The following is a 20,509-nucleotide window of genomic DNA, read 5'->3' as shown; positions in this document are numbered from 1 at the left end:
GCGAAGTTTGAAACCAGTATTGGAAATCAGCTAGCATGGATTCCAATTGCGTATTCAGCACGCTTTTGGTTTGCTATACATGTGAACGGGACAGTAGAGTAGGGTGACGAGACTTCCAAAATCAAAATACGGAACCAAAACTAGAAGTTAAAATGAATGGATATTTTTTAGAAACTTTTGTTAATAGGCCTATTATATCTAGTAAACTTGTTGCTGTATGCAACAATTCCATGAATCATCGTACCATTTTGCTAACATTTATACTAAAAGGTACATCAAAATACCTTCCATCGCTAACCGAGTAAATATTTTATTGTTGCGGCATGCAAACACAGTTCATCAGTTTCACCCAATGAAGTCTTTACCTATGGTAGTAAATTACTATTATTTACGTAGGGTACTTATTTTTCAATCTCCATTGGCCTGCGAGTTTCACCGACGGTGGTTTCAGAAAAACGTGTTATGTATATCTATTTCAGATGTTTCATATTTTCAAGCGCAACGTTATAAAAATCAACACATGAAGTATCCAGAAAATGAATCTTTGTTATAATTATTTCCTTAACAGTTTACACACTAGAGCTCTTCTTTTTTTCAGTTCAAAAAGTATTTGTGATCGAGAACCCCTTTTCTGCAATTACACTACTGCCAGGTAGAGCTAGTACAAATGCAGTAATGAGCTACAAATTCTTGCAGCAGTTATCTTGATATGTAAAGAAGTTGAAAATGATAGACCTCGTTCAGTTTGGTTTAATCAAATTGTATATTTTCTTTATTCTTTGGGTATGACCATATTTGTTCTCTATTTGGTTATGCTACACATTACTTGGAAACAGGCTATTGCTGTGCACGAGACGGTTAATGAAAATCGGGACAATATAAGCCCCGTATATATTTTGTCGGGATAACGGGACTCAAGCTAAGTAAGAGATGATCTCTTAATATAATGGATGTCTGGTCACCCTACAGTAGGGAGTATCATGAACGTTGGAGTAGAATAGAGGAGCCAAAGAGGAAATACCCTGTAGCGGGATCGAAGAATATTGTGAATGAGCATTTGGTCAATCTAAATCACGTTGTATTGTCTCCACTGCACATCAAATTAGGACTGATGATCAGTATTTGAAAAGCGTTGAACACGTGCAAACCTAAACGAAACCTTTATCTGGTAAGTGTCCAAATCACTATATTTGCTTCTTCTAATTCGTATATATGTTACGTTACTTCTTTTTACAACTATATTGTTCGGTTTCGTCTCCATCTTCCTGCGATTGCTTTCCGATTTCCTTCAGTACAGATTTCGATGATGGTGGTGGACTGGTGGTGCAAAAACCAGTCGTGACGTACACATGGCTTCACTTTCAAGATCAGAGCAATCGATTTAGTCAGAGCCGGCCGAAGTGGACGAGCGGTTCTAGGCGCTACAGTCTGGAACCTCGCGACCACTACAGTCGCAGGTTCGAATCCTGCCTCGGGCATGGATGTGCGTGATGCCCTTAGGTTAGTTAGCTTTAAGTAGTTCTAAGTTCTAGGGGACTGATGACCACAGCAGTTAAGTCCCATAGTGCTCAGAGCCATTTGAACCATTTAGTCAGAAATTCATATTTTCATGCAAACTCCAGACAAAAGGCTAAAATATGTTGACCTATGTAATGCATTTTAGCTCTCCATGAGACTGATGCCGCTTTCTGCCAAATGGTTAACAGTTTTGTTTATTCATTAGTTCTAGAGTGTTGATGAAATCTTTATTTTCAAGCTTTGTGAAGGATATGCCCTAAGGAACTCGTTACGCAAGTTCACTCGTGGTAAAATACACTCTTTTTTTTTATTCAGAACAAACAGCTACATCCCATTATTAATGATTTCTGGGATTCTGTCGATACTTGAACCCTTTTAATATTTCCAGAATGAGATTTTCATTCTGCAGCAGAGTGTGCACTGATATGAAACTTCCTGGCAGATTAAAACTGTGTACCAGACCGAGACTCGAACTCGGGACCTTTGCAGGAGAACTTCTGTAAAGTTTGGAAGCTAAGAGACGAGGTACTGACAGAAGTAAAGCTGTGAGGACAGGTTGTGAGCCGTGCTTGGGTAGCTCAGTTGGTAGAGCATTTGCCCGCGAAAGGCAAAGGTCCGGAGTTCGAGTCTCGATCCGGCACACAGTTTTAATCTGCCAGGAAATGTCCTTTTAATATTTTCGTCCGATTGACAGCCTCATGATTCAGTACACTGAAGATTTTCATTTTTTAATCAGAAGTCACATTAGGATAAAAAAAATTGCAAGGTGACAGATGTGGAAGAGTCTTCAGGTTGCTTAAAGCCACACCAGATATGTGACAATCGACAATCTGATATCTACAAAACTACGAAAAAAAGTTTAAATCCATACAGAAGGGACACAGAACCAACCTTCGACTCTCATACTAACAAGCAAAATATAAATATCACAAATTCGCTTCTTGTGATGATAACTCAAGTTCTTCAAGGAACACAGACATTTTCAAGCAATAAATGCCTTTCGCCATCCACTTGAATGGTGGATAACCCTTCAACACGTGTTTTTTAGGGGGAGGGGGGAGGGGGGGGGGGGGAGGTAGGACAGTGAAATTGTTGAGATGGTGTTAGTTCATGTATGTGGATGTTCCTCAAAATCAAGTATCTCTTATTCAGCGCTACTGGGACCTGATACTCAGACAAGACAAAAGAACGATCATTTAAATTAGATGATCAAAATACGAGCAAATTAGATATGATATAACTAGCAGACATTGGTGTGTTCATTGTCTCTATGTGCCCATAAACAAAAGCAGATGTAACATGCACAGTGAAACATGAGGATACTTTTTCCACAAAATACTGAAAGCTAAGATTGGTAGCCATCGGAAGCAAGTGAAAATCAGTCTGGAGACATACAAGTCTTTCTATTTCTATGGAAACAGCTATGAATGGCATAAGGTCTGATGGACCCAACAGATGGTGTTTTTTAGGAAATGAAAAGAGAAGAGCTGAAAAGGCAACACAATGACAGCAAGGGCAGAGGCAGCCAGCTGCCTTTGTCTAGAAAACTATAGCATTTGGATACTGAACTCGCAGCACCCTGTCATGCCAAACAAACACACACACACACACACACACACACACACACACACACACACACACACACACACACACACACACACACGTACCAGTATTACATCAGTTGATATTGGATATTGACTAGTAGCAAGTGCACCCAAAGCCATTTGTCATGAAATTGATAAAGTATTTTCCTGTATCCCACTGTTTTCCTTGTAACTGAAAGCTTCCAGTAGTGCTGTTCCTCAACATTGAGATGTTTTTTTCTTATGTTACCAGCCAGTGTCAAAAACAAAATGTGAATAGGCTATAGAACATTACCTGCTTGATAGCAAAACAATATGTACAATCTCATGTAAGCTGTTGTACACAACAGCATCTGTTTCGTACATAGCTGGTTCCTAATTACAGTGGTATTGTTAGTGTGTTTGGTGATCAATAAACACAGTTTTTCAATAGTTCTGAGTTTTATTTTGTAAGACATCGGTCTTTGTTTCCTCCATCACTCCCTCCTCCTCCAAAACTAATATCAACTACCCCATCCAGGTCAGATTTGGGTTGTGCTGTTGAGACAATACAGTGTCCTGTGTCCTTTTTCAAACAAAGAATACAGCATTCTATAATATGAGAAATCATGACTTCAGCTGTTTATGGGTATTGATATAAATCAATGGTGAAGATTAGAAATTTATGCCAGACAGGGACTCAAACCCGGATCTTCTGCTTCTGGTTGCCCTAATCATCTCGGCCATCCAGCATACTTCCAATCCAACCTGAATTCTCAGCTTGTCAAGTGCAAGTAGCTCCATTACTCTTTAGCCCCACTGCTAATAACATTCACTAAGTCCTACAGGTTGTGAACACATGGTTGATGACAAATGAGAGTTTGGGTCTGACTGTGAGTCATGCGCAAAGAGCCAAATGATAGCATGGCCACTGGCAATAAATGTAAAATCCAGGTTCGAGTCCCAGTCTGGCACAAATTTCCATTGTTGTCACTATTATACAGCTGATGGTGGTCCATATTCACAGCTGCAATACATTTCAAGATGACTGTAGTCACCACAGTGCCTGTTCCTTTGGACATCCATGCATGTCTGAAGGAATATTACATCATAATTCGAAATAACACAGGCACTGCAGTATCTTAAAGTCCCACAGGGGTCTAGAAGATATGGAGCATCCGCACTGAATGTGCCTAGAGCTTTCCTCACTCATATATCTGTGTGTGTGTGTGTGTGTGTGTGTGTGTGTGTGTGTGTGTGTGTGTGTGTGTGTGTGTGTGAAGACACAAAAATTTTCTTTATAGATTGCCTACACAATGCTGCTTGTTCATCCTCTTCTGGATCATTGCTATGTGGTATGGGTTCCTTATGAGGTAGGACAAACATAGGACATTGAAAAACTTCAAAAAGGGTATGATAAGCAAATTGGTGACAGTAATTAAAACATATACATTTTTCGGCACAGGGAGATCTTTTCATGAAATTTCAATCACCAACTTCTGCCTGTGATTGCCTAACTATTTTGTTGACTCACACCTGCTTAGGGAGAAATGGCTATCATAATAAAATAAGAAAAATCAGTTCTCACACAGAAAGCTTTGGGTGTTTGTTTTTCCCATGTGCTATTTGAAAGTGGAATGGACAAGAAATACTGTGAAGCCTCTGTCAATAACCTAAGTGTGATGTACAATCAGGTAGATGTAGATGAATGTGAGTCCAGTGTGGTAACCACTGCTTGGCTGGAAAAATATATAGTCCGGGCCATTAATATCCTTCAATCAAAATCTCGAAGGAGGAGCAAAAGTGGTTGCAAAGTTAAGGGTCAGTGGAGGCTTGTGAGGTAGCATGGGGATATGGCTTTTGTGTTGTGTGTGTTTCTGTGTTTCCATTTTACTCTACAGTCCAGTCATAGCTGGAGTAGCTATTCTTGGCCATGTATATGTCAACCAGTGCAGCCATTGTATCTATGACTTATACTCATCATCTACCCTAACTGTTGGTAGTTGGATTCCTTTTCCAGAAGAAGTTCCTGCAACAGACCAATGAAAATTATATGAAATTATAGGCTGGGAGACCTCATCTGGTAGTTCAGGTGCCAGTGTAAATCTTCGTATTTGATGCACTTCAGTGACTTGTGTGCATCACTGATAATGAAATCAAGATGAGGACAACACAACATCCAGTTCCCCAATCAAAGAAAATCTCTGATCTGGCCTCAAATTAAACCCTGCACCCCAGGATCTAGATTCAGAAATGCTGTCCATTAGACCATGAGCTCTTCATCACTTATTTAACACAAGCAAACCAAACACAGCACAATGAAATAAAACATGACCTTCAACTATATCTGCTGCACACAGTGCTGTTAGATACACTGTTGTATGAAAAAGGTTAAGCACCCAGAAAGGCAGGATGAAACAAAATGAAACTTTATGGGTTGAGAAGATATGTTATGTTATTTCAGTGATTACAATACTGAATCAAAGTTACAAAGAACTTAGTAGTATGAGCCGATTTATTTGTATGACATTGCACCCCTTCTGCCCTGGATGCATACACTGATTCACTTTTGAAAGGTGTCATTAAGCTATTTTATTCTCTCCTGAGGCAAACTGGCCTACAACTGTTGTCACTAGTCCTTGATATCTAGAATACTGGCACCAGTGGTACAGAGTTGTCATCCAAGCTGTTTTCTCATAGAGTTCATAGAAGTATGTGGCATGTGTGGATGGGCATTGTCCTGCTGAAAAATGGCACTATGATACTTTTGCATGAGAGGATGCAGGACGTCTGTGATGTACCATTGTGTCATCAGAGTTCCTTTAATCAGCACCAGCCATGACCTGAAGTCACACCCGATGGCTTCCCATACCATGCTGGTGCCAGCAGTACCACAACTGAACCTCTCAAAAACACTGAAAGAATAGGACCTCTCTCCAAGTCACCAATGCTGATAACGGTCGTCGGGGTTAGCACAGAACAGTGTTTCATTGTTAAACATGATGTGACGCATTTCATGAGGAGTCCATGCTTCCCAATCATGTCATCACTCCAAATGTAGCTGTTGTGTTGTGGTGTTAACAGCAGCTTATGCATGGGACAACAATTCCCCAGCCTGGCTGGTGCTAGTCTCTTGCTGATAGTTTGGGATGAAACAGAATGTTGCAGGGAGCCCATTATTTGTTCTCAGATGAAGGAATAATGATGAGCTTGGTGAACAATATGGCAATCCTCCTGTGTGGTGGACAGATGTGAATGACTGGAATTTTGATGTCAAATATGCCTACCATCACATTCCCATGCATCCCCATCATCAGATCTCTGTGACATCAAAAAGCAAATACCTGGATACTGCATGATGTGAACAGCTGACCAAATGGACACCCTCAGTGAGGCTATATTCAAACTCTGTCAGGTGTTGATAGTGTTGTCTCATATGTTTACACAGCATATCCATGTGCTTTGCAGTGATCACTTAACATCTGATACTGTTGACAGTCTTATACACCCTTTCAGCCTGGGAACAACACTAAACACACAAATGTACTTTGATGGCTGTTCTACCTGTCACTGAGAATTGCAACTTTTATTCATTTAGATACCAACTAATGGTGTGTCCATGTATTAAATAACATTGACATCTGACTGTGTCTTCTGAGGGCTTCACTTTTTATTGTCAAGCAGTATAAATAAGATGGGTCAAGGCTGGAAACAACACATTAGTTGCCCAAAGTCTTTTGACTTATACTAGTTCAGAGGTAGAGAGCCAATCACTCAACAAAACATTTACAGGCTCATTAACTTTGATTTGTTAATTACAGGGTCCTGTCAGCACTGCAGCTGTAATTTCCCCACCATGGATCATGCACTTCCAATTTCGCATTTAGCCAGCTTTCCATACCTAGTATTATATGAGCTCCACAGCTTTTGAGGAGTGCTTCAAATTCTAGCACTATATAACAAATTCTCTTACATTTAATCACTAGTATTTTAATTGTTTCGTTTGTGGAGGGCATTTTGTTGGGTCTTGCACTAATATTTCAGTCTCTTCTACAACTATTATTATCTGCATTGCATAGAGAGTAACCTAAGCAAAAAATACCTTGTGTGCATCACATACGAAGTTACCTGTCTGGATCAAAGCCTCTGATGTGTAGTGCACCTCTGACCCATTTAGAGGGACACTACTGTTCTAAACCTTATGGCACAAACCCAAGAAGTCACAGCTTAGCTTGTCATAGAGCCTGGTTAAAGCCTTCTACTTGGCTCAAAACCAGAGGGATCTGGCCAGTTTGGATGACAATGCTGTAAATTACTTTCTTTACTGAAACTCTGTAAGCAAGGCTGGTCCTCTCATTCTTGTCTCCCAGTCATTGGAATGAAACAAGTATGACTTCAGAACCCAGGCAACAGGCATTGTTCTCTCCACATATGAATCACAATCTGCAGTTAGTTAGGCCTGGTTCTCTCAGTGGCTGGTGAAACATTGTCTTCAGCATGTTGTATGAGGTCTCCAGACTTACACACAGTGAGTACAAGGGGCACAACTGCCTACTCTACATTTCATATGCTCAGTTTCAGTTTCTATTTCAGTTGCAGATACCACCTCAGGTTTGTTGGTCACCACCTCCCAATGACACTACCTCACTAGTTCACCTAACACATTTACTTAAAGCTGCTTCCAATCACTTCACAGCAGCCATAGTGTTTTCCAACTTCTGATGAACAGCAACTCACACCTTGTCTGAGAATGGCATTCACAGTGGGGACGCATTGTAACTAATGGGATGTCTGATCTAACACTAAACAAATAAGTTTGGTTTCTCTGACTCAGTTTTAATTGTGAGGCCTATTGTGCGGCAAGGATTTGAATTAAACGAGTTTGCAACAATGACATTCCAGACATGTTCTACACTGGTCTGAAAATCAAATGTATTCTCTACCGGATGTGTCTTATGACTGATCACTGTCAAGACAAACCCATGTAAATTCAGTCCCTACGATTACAATAACCATTCTCTATAGTTTCCAGTAAAATAGATAAACGAAATATAGATAGAAAGAAAAGAATTAGAACTGATTTTGATGTGACATTTCCAGATTTATGGTGGGAATGTCAACATCTGTTTCTGACAATTTATATCACACAGCCACTGAATTTCCTAAGATAGTAAGTAAGCAGATGACTATAAGATGAAGTATGATTCTACAGATTTTTAGATATACTATCCATGTCTGTGTATGAAGACCATTAAAATTGTGCTGCCTATATACCCATCACAGAAATACAAGCTGATTTATTTGAATCACCTGATAACTGTTTACATTATGGCTCAATCAGAATTATTCTTGTATTTTATAAATTTTGTATATACAATTTAATTCATCAACCATTCATACGTCTGATAAAATTATGAGAAGGAGAATTACTACTCACCATATAGCAGAGACGCTGAGTTGCAGTTAGGAACAACGAAAAGACTCTCACAATTATAGATTTCGGCCATTAAGGCCTTTGTCAACAATAGACAGAGATACGCACACACCCACACAAACATAACAAGACTGCAATCTCTGGCAGCTAAAACCACACTGTGTGGTTTCAGTTGCCTGAGACTGCAGTCGTGTGTGTGAGTTGTGTTTGCGTGAGTGTGTGGGTGTGTGCGTATGTCTGTCTATTGCTGACAAAGGCCTTAACGGCCAAAAGCTATAATTGTGAGGGTCTGTTTGTTGAGCCTATTTGCAACTAAGTGTCTCCACTATATGGTGAGTAGCAACTTTGCTTCTCATAATATTGTTACATTCCATCCTGGATTTTCCATTGTTTGATTCTTACTTCTGTATAACACAGAAGGATACTGTTATTCACTATGTGTGTTCAGAGTAAACAGATTACCTCAAAATATTATAACTCTATAATTTTGATATTTTTATCACAAGATTAAAAGATATTATAATTAGTGGAAAATCTTGTTTTGTGTTACTGAAATACATCATATTCCTACAAACTAAACAAGCTTTATTTTGTGATAAATGTGTACAATACATACGCAATTTTGGCAATTACACTTAAGTCATTCTCACAGATATATTATAGGGCCTTTGAGGTTCTTGTGGTAGAACAATGTAAAAGCCAAGTAAAATGAACAAATTTTTTGAGATGTAATTTTTCTACTTCTTAGAGTATATATTTTGATTGTATCTGAAAAATTTAAACTGTATGTTGGATCAAGACTGAAGTGCAACAGCTGCTTTATAACATTATTTCAGCATAGATTGTGCTGTTTGACCTCAAGAGCACACGTAAAACTTCAACTTGTCACATTCTACTCGCCATCTCTAGCATCCAGACCATCTGATTTTAATCGGCAGGTCTCAGTCGCTTTGCTATGAAAGGCACAGGTTGGCACACATATTTGATCTGCTTGGAAGTTTCAGTAAGAAGTGTTTGTAGACAAGTTTATGATCTAGTGAAAATACTGCAGAACCAAAGAGGCTAGACACAGTGACACTGTCTTGGCTGCTAACTTTCAGCAACCATGACAGTCAGAGATTTATTTGACAATAAAGCTATCAATATTCTAAAAAGAACTTAGCATATGGTGCTGAAAACTGCACTAGTGAAATGGTGTATAGTTGTCAGTGAAATGCTATCCATATACTAGGTAACAATGATGCCACTGGGTCTTCTTGAGAGCCCCACTCGAGGAAGGAAGTATAAAGAACTTTTTTCAGAAGAAACAAAATCAGAGAGATTATTGTTGTACTATTGCCAAGTAAAGAGAGCAATGCTGAAGGTTTAAGTGGAAGGGTATGGCGTATTCTCAAAATACATCAAAGAATCTGTGTTGGCATCTTTAGATTTGTTAATCAACTTTACTGATGGGTAATCTTCTGTTACTACATAAGTATGTGTTGTGTGTTCAATTGTATGCTTCTTGATTTATATTGGTATTGCAGTAGCATGATTCTGCATCACAATAATTTTTTATATTTTTAGTTTATCCTTTTGGATCAAAAACACATTTTTGAACAGTTGTGTTTGAATATAATTTTTTGTTTGTTTCAGTATTTCCAGCGTAACACTAAACTGAGTGATGTTAATCGCCGCCTGAAGAGCCAAATCTGGAGTTCTGTAGTTACAATCGTTCTTGTGGAAGGGAAGAATCTCCTGCCAATGGACATTGATGGCTTCAGTGACCCATATGCCAAGTTCAGGTGTGGGAAGTATCTGCTCACAGAGCTACAAAATAGGAAGGGTATTGCTATAAGTACTTTCTTGGAGTAGCTTTGTAGCATTAAAAATTTGGTTAGCATGGATAAGCATATTTAATAATATAATATAATATGTACTCATATATTCAATTAAACATAGCTCAGATTTTTAGAGCAAAACTGATTAGAAATAGATTATTTTAGTTTAAAATCAAAACATTTAAATGAGGAACAAGCAACCATTAGTTTCCTGAATGAATGACAAAACCAGTTGGTTTTAGTGTCTGTCAACTTTGTTGCAACTGTTAATTTCTATTAATGATAAAGTATCTGGAACTTTATTATACCTTAGATTGGATTGAGCAGCATTTTGGCTGCCATATTTTGAGTACAAATATTTAAACTATTGAAGTGTGGATAAACTTGGACTCTCAGATTTTCTAAAAAAAATTACTTAATTTGAAGAATTTGGCAGTTGTAACTCATGGTTTACTGTAAAATGTATGTACCATTGCTTCTGCCAGCACAACATCTTTATGCACATGCACAATGATTTTTAATGATTTGTTAATGTGGACATGTTACTAAAATAAACTAATATTATGCCAAGGTTGAAAATGCTGCTTCAGTTGTAAATTACTTTATTTTCACATGATCAGTTTCAGACTGTTATAAGCCCATCTTCAGGTATTTCAGGTGTCGTAGCTGTGCTGTGGTCCCCGAGCGCCACGTGTACCAGTCACGGTGTGCTGTTCTGCTCTCATAGGCTGCAAACTGTGCATGTGGCATTCGGGGACCATAGCACAGCTACAACACCTGAGGATGGGCTTATAACAGTCCGAAACTGGTCATGTGACAACTGAAGTGGTATTTTCAACCTCTGCTATAATGCTCAGTTGCGGATGTTCTTCCAACAGGATTGTTTGTAATATTATGCAGCTGCCCACCCTGGTGTAAATGGTTTGATTTGATGTCACATGTGTAGGCTGAGAGTCACTTTCTACTCAAACAGCTTCTCACTTGACTTCACAAGGCTAAGATAATCCCATTCCAAACCCTTCCATCACAGAAATATTCAAGGTGGTCATCAGAGAATGAACCTAGGTCCTCTAAATCCATGTGTGACATTAGCAACTGGACCATAGAGGCTATTAAAGAGTAACTAGAAATTGAAAGCAAGGGTGCAATTAACATATTGACATAATTTCATAGAAGCATTTGGTATATTGTAAAAGTAACATACTATGAAAGAATATTCACAATGAAGTAACTAAATAGGACTGTCATATTCCCTTTTCAAACCCAAGATTTGTGTGCTGATATCACAAAATAAATGCAGTTATTCTATAACACAAGTTCCTAATTTTTTGAAACCCTCTGAAATATTTTATGGTTATAATAAATGTTAGTATGACTGAGCAGTGTTACTTAGATAAAATGTTGATGTTTCATCATTTCAATCTCACTGTATATGCAGTCATATGAACAATAGAGATGCGAGGCAACACTATGTCTTTCGAGTGGTGGTCACAGTCTTCTCAAATGGCACATGTTTGTGTGTAGAATATTGGTTCATATCAACAATGTAGGAAAAGATAGATTGCTACTTACTATAAAGATGATACATTAAGTTGCAGACAAACAATACCAAAAGACACTTACACATAAGCTTTTGGGCACAGCCTTCATCAGAAAAAGAGAAATACACACCATTCATTCACACAAGCAAGCTCACCTCACACACAGATGATCAACAGTTTGGGCATAAGCGCAACTATCACTTGGGATGGAAGCATTATCATATGGGATGGAAGCAATAGTGTGGAGGGTGCAGGGAAGGCAAAGGGATAGCAGTCTGCTGGGGAGAAAGTGGAGCACTGTCACACAGAGTGTGCAGGGACTATAATGTCAACAAGCACAGCATCAGGAGGTTGTGGGGCAAAGAGGATGGGGTGGGGGGGTGGGGTGGGGGGGGGGGATGGAGCAAAAAAGGAGAGGAGTGAGGAAAAGATGGGTGAGTGTGTTGGCAGTGGGCTGCAAACAGAGAGGTTGGGAGATCAGAATGGGGAGGGGGTGATAGGGCAGAGGGGATGGAAATTGTTGGGTGGAGGGTGTAGGGACAGATGTTACCATAGATTGAGGCTGAGATAATTACAGGAGCAGGTAATGTGCTGTAAGGAGAATTCCAGTCTGTGAAGTTTAGAAAAACTAGTGATGGACGGGAGGATCCAGATGGCTCAGATACTGAAGTGGCCATTGAAATCAAGCCTGTTATGTTCAGCTGCATATTGTACCACAGGGTGGTGTACTTTGCTCTTGGCCACAGTTTGGCTGTGGCCATTTATCCTGCTGGACAGCTGGTTGGTAAATAACATGGCTGCTTTTACAGGTGGCACAGTCCCAGATTCAGTAGGATAAATTCTTCTGGGTTATATGGCCGTGGTCCATGGAATTCTTCTATTCCTAACGTTTCATCCAATACTACGTTGCACATCTTCAGAGGTATGGCTGGTCCTGCTGAGTCCTGCCAACTGACGAGTCGGGTGTCGGTGAGCAGCCTAAATACCGAGGAAAGTGGGCGTGGCCTAGCTTGCACATAGAAGCAGAGAGAATACTAGTCAAAGATAAAATGTAACTATCAATAATAGTCCATCATAGATTAAAAATCACTTATCGATTCTGTAACACCACTGTCCATATCTTGCTTAATTTCAAGGCCTCTTCTTTTCTATTACAATTATCTTCATGTTTATAAATTTCAATAGCCTCCCTATACAATCGTGGATAATAGTTCGTGGTAGCACTTAAAACTGTAGTTTCAGAAAACTTAACTACATGGTCACCTGACTGAAGAGCATGTTCCACAACGGCCGATTTATCTATTTCTCCCAGTCGGCAAAGACTTTTATGCTCCTTTACCCTTGTATTCACACTTCTTTTCGTAGTACCAATGTAGACCTTGCCACAAGTACACGGAATTTTATACATACCACTAGATGATAATGGTGGCCTTCTATCTTTAACAGAATGAAGTACTTGTCCTATTTTTTTGTGGGTTTGAATACCAGTTTCACATTATGTTTCAGCAAAATTTTGCCGATTCGATCTGTAACCTTACTAATAATTAATTTATAAGCAATGCTGTGTACACAGCAATGGAAGAATGCGGTGTCTTTACCTTTCATTAGTAAGGTTACAGATCGAATTGGCAAAATTTTGCTGAAACATAAAGTGAAATTGGTATTCAAACCTGCCAGAAAATTGGACAAGTACTTCGTTCTGTTAAAGATAGAAGGCCACCATTATCATCTAGTGGTGTGTATAAAATTCCGTGTACTTGTGGCAAGGTCTACATTGGTACTATGAAAAGAAGTGTGAATATGAGGGTAAAGGAGCATAAAAGTCTTTGCCGACTGGGAAAAATAGATAAATCAGCCATTGTGGAACATGCACTTCAATCAGGTGACCATGTAGTTAAGTTTTCTGAAACTACAGTTTTAAGTGCTACCACGAACTATTATCCACGACTGTATAGGGAGGCTATTGAAATTTATAATCATGAAGATAATTGTAATAGAAAAGAAGAGGCCTTGAAATTAAATGAGATATGGACAGTGGCGTTACAGAATCGATAAGTGATTTTTAATCTATGATGGACTATTATCGATAGTTACATTTTATCTTTGACTAGTTTTCTCTCTGCTTCTATGTGCAAGCTAGACCACGCCCACTTTCCTCGGTATTTAGGCTGCTCACCGACGCCCGACTCGTCAGTCGGCAGGACTCAGCAGGACCAGCCATACCTCTGAAGATGTACAACATAGTATTGGACGAAACATTAGGAATAGAAGAATTCCATGGACCACAGCCATATAACCCGGAAGAATTATCAACAACAGTACCATCTGGTCATGAAAGCCTTCATTGCATGATCAGTAGGATAAACCTGTGACAGGAATGGGATAAGAAGTTCTGGGTGAGCGGATTGGCAGATTTTGCACCTGGATCTTCCACAGGAATATGATCCTTGTGGCAAGGAGTTGGGATTAGGACTGGCATAGGGATGAACTAGGATGTTGTGGAGGTTGGATAGGTGATGAAACACCACTTGAAGAGGAGTGGGAAGGATCTCAGGTAAAGCCCTGATGAAGAATATGGTTTATTTGTTCCTGTCCAGGGTGGCAATGGATGACGTAGGGGGCTCTCCTTTGAGACTGTGTCTTGGGGATGGTGAGAGGATTGGGGATGTGTGTGGAAATGGCATGGGAGATATGTTTGCGGACTAGGTCTCAGGGATAGTGCATGTCTGTGAAGGTCTTGGTGAGACCCTCAACATACTGGGCATGGGAGTTATTGTCACTGCAGATATGCCATTCTCAGTGACCAGGCTGTGTGGGAGGGATTTTTGGTGTGAAAGGTATGACAGTTGTCTAAATGCAGGTACTGTTGGTGATTGGTGGGCTGACTGAGGACAGAGTTGCAGATGGAGCCATCAAAGAGGAGGTCAACACCTAGGAAAGTGGCATGTTGGGTATAACTTGAACCAGACTAGGGATTTGTCATTTTGGAAGGCTAGGAAGGTCTCCCTAGATGCCCATAAACACGTTGGCACAGGAGAGTGCCATGCGGGGGCCCACAGCTATGCCCCAGATTTGTTTGTATATCTTCTCTTCAAATGAGAAGTAACTGTGGGTAAGGATAAAGTTAGTAAGGTGTATGAGGTAATGGATCTGGAGTTTGAAGGACATTGGGAAAGGTAGTGTTCAAGAGTGGTAAGACCATGGGCATGAGGGATATTGGTGTATAGGGAGGTGGCATCAATAGTGACGTGGGAGGCTACATTACAGGCTGTGGGTCAACGAGGGCTGAAATTCTTTCAGTGGGATCACAATAATCAGCCACAGTAGGGTTTGTGGTTGTTGGGGTGTGCTGGGTATCATAAGGGCGAGGATGGAAATAGATTCAGTGGAGAGGTTCTGGGAAGGGCCTAAGGCTTTAAGCAGGTGTTAGAGATTGTGTTGGACTTCTGGAATGGGATCACTCCGGCAGAGTTTGTAGGTGGAGGAGTCAGATAATTGAGTGAGGCCTTCCACCAGGTAGTAACTGTGGTTCATAGCAATGGTGGTGGAGCCTTTGTCTGCATGTAGGATGATTGGGTGAGGATCTGTTTTAAGGTTGTGTATGGCTATTCTTTCTTCTGCTGAAAGGTTGGTGTTTTGAGGAAGGGACCTGTGGAAGGATGGCAATACTAAGTTGGAGGTAAGGAATTCCTGGAGAGAGACCAGTGTGTACTTACATGGGGGGATCAAGGCTGGACGATGGTATGAACTGAAAGAGGTAGTTTTGACTTGCTATTAGGTTGGTTTTGGTTGGAGGGATTAGTGGCAAATAAGTGTTTCCATTGCAGGGATTGGAGGAAGGAGAGTAGGTCTTTGACAAGTCCAGCATGGTTAAGTTTGGGTGTAGGGCTAAAGGTGAAGCCCTTGCATAGGACTAAAACTTCTGTGGAGCTGAGGGTTTTGATAGGAAGATTAACAGCAATGTTATGGGAAAGTTTTGGCTCTAGATTTGGTGAAGTGTTGGTAGGAAGTTTAGGGGGATGTATAAAGTTGAAGATGTCAGCTAGGCCAGGTTTTGGTGCTATGAGGGATGGACAAGGAGGAACACTGTGGGTAGGATGGGATATTAGTGCCTCGAGGTGGCAGTAGGATATCAGCAGGTTGGATAACTCATGGGGGTGGTGTCTGGAATGCTCCTCCAGGTGATGGAGAGCAAGGGATGTAATAACCAATACCACCCCGGACTGGAACAGCTGAACTACATCCTTTACCAGGGCTTTGATTACCTATCAACATGCCCTGAAATGAGGGACATCTTACCCAAGATCCTTCCCACCCCTCCTAAAGCAGTGTTCCATTGCCCACCCAATCTCCACAACATCATAGTCCATGCCTATGCCACTCCCAATCCCAACCCCTTGCCACAACAATCATATCCCTTTGGAAGACCCAGATGCAAGATCTGCCTGATACACCCACCACTACTTCATATTCCAGTCCGGTCACAGGTTTATTCTACACGATCAGAGGCTAAACCACCCGTGAAAGCAGCCACGTCATTTACCAACTTTGCTGCAATAACTGCACATCCTTTTGTATTGGTATGACTGTCAACTAGCAATGCACCAGCATGAATGACCACCTCCAAAATGTGGCCAAAAGCAAAGTAGACTACCCTGTGGCACAATATGCAGCTGAACATAATATGCATGATTTCAATGTCTGCTTAACTACCTGATCTACCTGGATACTCCCCTCCACCATCAGCTTTTCTGAACTGCACAGATAGGAGTTATCCTTACAGCACACTCTCAGCTTTCATAATTATCCCAGCCTCAACCTACAGTAACACACTAACCCCACACCCTCCATCCAATAGTTTCCACCATCTCTGTCTTACCACTTCCTCCCCATTCTTGTTTCCCACCCTCTTTGTTCACCACCCACTGCCAATGCACTTGCCCATCTTTCCCTGCTCCTCTCCTTTTGGCTCCGCTTTCCTCACCTTCCTGCCTCACAACCTCCAGACGCTGCACATGGTATTATAATCCTGCACACTCCACCAGACAGTGCCCCCCCCCCCCCCCCCAATACATTGCTACCCTTTCCCCTTCCCTTTCCCCTTCCACTTACCCTTACCCTCCAGATTGCTGTTTCCATCCCATATGGTAGCCACATTCTGGCCCGAGCTGCCAGATTTGGGTGAGGTGTGCTTGCTTGTGTGAATGAATCGTGTGTGTTTCTCATTTTCTGATGAAGGCTGTGGCTTTGAGCTTGTGTGTAATTCTCCCTTAATTGTACCTGTCTGCAACTTAACAAGTCATCTTTATGGTAAGTAGCAATCTGTTTTTTCCTACATTGTTGATATTCCTACCTCGAGTTTCGATTGTCTGAATGTTAACTGTAGTTTGAATCAGTGCATAAAGATACACATCTGCGAGCAAATGGTCAGCATTACTTTCACACAAAATAATCACCTCGAAAAACTCACCGAAGCTTAAATCTTGAGTTATTAGTTTCTCACTGATCAGACAGTACTGTTGTTCTGAATCTGTATATTCAGTCAATGAAACGCTGCTTTAGTTGCTGATATACGTATTATTTAGCTCCACATCTGGTTTCACCTTCACATCTACATCTACATCTACATCCGTACTCCGCAAGCCACCAGACGGTGTGTGTCGGAGGGTACCATTAGTACCTCTATCGGTTCTCCTTTCTATTCCAGTCTCGTATTGTTCGTGAAAAGAAGGATTGTCGGTATGCTTCTGTGTGGGCTCTAATCTCTCTGATTTTATCCTCATGGTCTCTTCGCGAGATATATGTAGGAGGGAGCAATATACTGCCTGACTCTTTGGTGAAGGTATGTTCTCGAAACTTTAACAAAAGCCCGTACCAAGCTACTGAGCATCTCTCGTGTAGAGTCTTCCACTGGAGTTTATCTATCATCTCCGTAACGCTTTCGCGATTACTAAATGATCCTGTAACGAAGTGCCCTGCTCTCCGTTGGATCTGCTCTATCTCCTCTATCAACCCCATCTGGCACGGATCCCACACTGTTGAGCAGTATTCAAGCCGTGGGCAAACAAGCGTACTGTAACCTACTTCCTTTGTTTTTGGATTGCGTTTCCTTAGGATTCTTCCAATGAATCTCAGTCTGGCATCTGCTTTACCAATGATCAACTTTATATGAACATTCCATTTTAAATCACTCCTAATGCATACTCCCAGACAATTTATGGAATTAACTGCTTCCAGTTGTTGACCTGCTATTTTGTAGCTAAATGATAAGGGATCTATCTTTCTGTGTATTCGCCGCTCATTACACTTGTCTACATTGAGATTCAATTGCCATTCCCTGCACTATGCGTCAATTCGCTGCAGATCCTCCTGCATTTCAGTACAATTTTCCATTGTTACAACCTCTCGATACACCACAGCATCATCTGCAAAAAGCCTCAGTGAACTTCTGATGTCATCCACAAGGTCATTTATGTATATTGTGAATAGCAACGGTCCTATGACACTCCCCTGCGGCACACCTGAAATCACTCTTACTTCGGAAGACTTCTCTCCATTGAGAATGACATGCTGCCTTCTGTTATCTAGGAACTGTTCAATCCAATCACACAATTGGTCTGATAGTCCATATGCTCTTACTTTGTTCATTAAATGACTGTGGGGAACTGTATCGAACACCTTGCAGAAGTCAAGAAACACGGCATCTACCTGTGAACCCGTGTCTATGGCTCTCTGAGTCTTGTGGACGAATAGCGCAAGCTGGGTTTCACATGACCGTCTTTTTCGAAACCCGTGCTGATTCCTACAGAGTAGATTTCTAGTCTCCAGAAAAGTCATTATACTCGAACATAATACGTGTTCCAAAATTCTACAACTACATTCTACATCTAGGCTGTTTCCAAGTGGATCTGAAAATGGTTTGGATGTAAAAGTTGAAACAGTTGTCAATTTAGATGAAGTGTGTGTCAGCAACCGGAGTAACCTTTCATTAATTAAATCTTTAGTTATTTTCCTGACCAAATATAATGTATATTTTATAGCAACGCTTCTCCAAATCTCAGATTCATAACAATTTTCTTAGATGCAGCTCAAGCCATATTTTAGCAGGAGGTAGTCTCCTTTGAGAATAATAATCTAAGATCTCTTTAAAAAAATGCTGCTCAAGCTTATGTAAGCAGACAGATAACTTGGGAAACATTTGTCAGATACTTACCTTTATCAAAATACAAGTGGACTTAAAAAGTGAGCTTCTCATTATCATGGCAGGTCAAGCAACTTTTATCAGATTTTGCACTGCACTTTAAAGTGACACAGGTACATGACACTATTTGCAGATCTCTGTAAACAACAGTTGGAATGTCCTACCTATCATTCAAGTCCTTGATGATAGAAATCCACTCCTTAGTCACAAAGCCATTTGAGATCCACAGTGTGAATGTCCCCGTTGTTGAAAAGTCTCTTTTCAGTGGACATTCAGTGGATGCTGCCAGCGTGATAAATTTTGACACCGCCATGTGATTTTCATGTCAAGCATTGAAGCAGTGACAGCAGCAGCTACCACCACCTGATGGCGTCAAGCAGTTGCATCGATGAAATATTGTGCAAGTTGCACAATACAATCTGGTGGCAAACACGAGAAGCATATTTGCAACAGATCCATCGGGAAAGCATGAAAAGTCACGACGTTCTTTCAGCTTGTTGAAAAGATGGAAATCTGATAGTGCAAGATCTGGACTGTTTGCTGTATTGTATACTGGCCTTGGTCAGATTATTGGTACCATTTGACTGTGGCTGGACACAACATTGCATTTGGTCCATACATCACCAGAATTTAATGTGCACATTAGACACTTTGCCAATGAGAACCATATTGTCTCATGTACTTAAACTTTTGAGGATGCATACAGCTGCCGCTCCATTTCACTCCAACATTGTGATCCACCCTGTTATCCACAGGGCAGCAGAACTGTTTTTGTAGGACACCAAGAACACACACTCTCCTCTGACAGTGCAGCACTCTTGTTTCATAGTGGTCTTACTGTGGGATGATATGTGTTACTTATTTTGTGAATTCCCCATGTAATACATTCTTCTGCATGTTCTGCATGCAGATTTGATACAGAGTTCTTGGACAGTCTCATATACAGTGATTTGTCTGCTCCAGAGATTATCTGATGAAACTGCTGTTGCTTTACGTAAACTATACACTAAGTAGTATCCTGCTGATCTTCTGTTCTGGTGGTCACCACCCATGTTTTGTTTTCCACAGTTTGCTTTGACACAAACAGTATGCGACATGTGTGACCATAAAAAATATGTATTTAGAATGTTTCACACTCTTTAATCATAAAAATGACAAATCTGAGTTGTATCAACAAGAATATCCGCTTGAGAGAACTATAAGATTACCAGACAAAGTGACTGGCCACAGTATTTACCACATATCTTCAGGTGGCAAGTTTCTTAGCTCTACAGACAGGCAAATATCAAAATACAAAAAAGTATTCTAGCTTTCAGAACTTGCCATGTTTAGTTCTTCTGATATATGAAAGAAACTGCATATTACACAGCTGGTCATTAAACTGCAGCACCAGGAAAGATAGCACGTACACAAGAACCTCATCTATCTGGCTC

At 40.6% G+C, this 20,509-nt stretch overlaps 1 protein-coding gene across 2 annotated transcripts in view; it reads left to right on the top strand.

Moving 5' to 3' along the window:
• Window positions 1-20,509, top strand: part of LOC126483843 (multiple C2 and transmembrane domain-containing protein) — a 1,023,771-nt gene that overhangs the window by 912,287 nt on the left and 90,975 nt on the right. For both annotated transcript variants that reach the window (XM_050107055.1, XM_050107056.1), the window contains one exon: window positions 10,150-10,298. In XM_050107055.1, the coding sequence (XP_049963012.1) occupies window positions 10,150-10,298 (149 nt within the window). The remainder of the gene's footprint in view (window positions 1-10,149; window positions 10,299-20,509) is intronic.

The sequence above is a fragment of the Schistocerca serialis genome, chromosome 6, assembly GCF_023864345.2.
Source record: "Schistocerca serialis cubense isolate TAMUIC-IGC-003099 chromosome 6, iqSchSeri2.2, whole genome shotgun sequence".
In the NCBI taxonomy this organism is placed as follows: domain Eukaryota; kingdom Metazoa; phylum Arthropoda; class Insecta; order Orthoptera; family Acrididae; genus Schistocerca; species Schistocerca serialis.
Note: the sequence above shows the minus strand (reverse complement) of the source record. Positions and strands in the feature narration are given on the sequence as shown.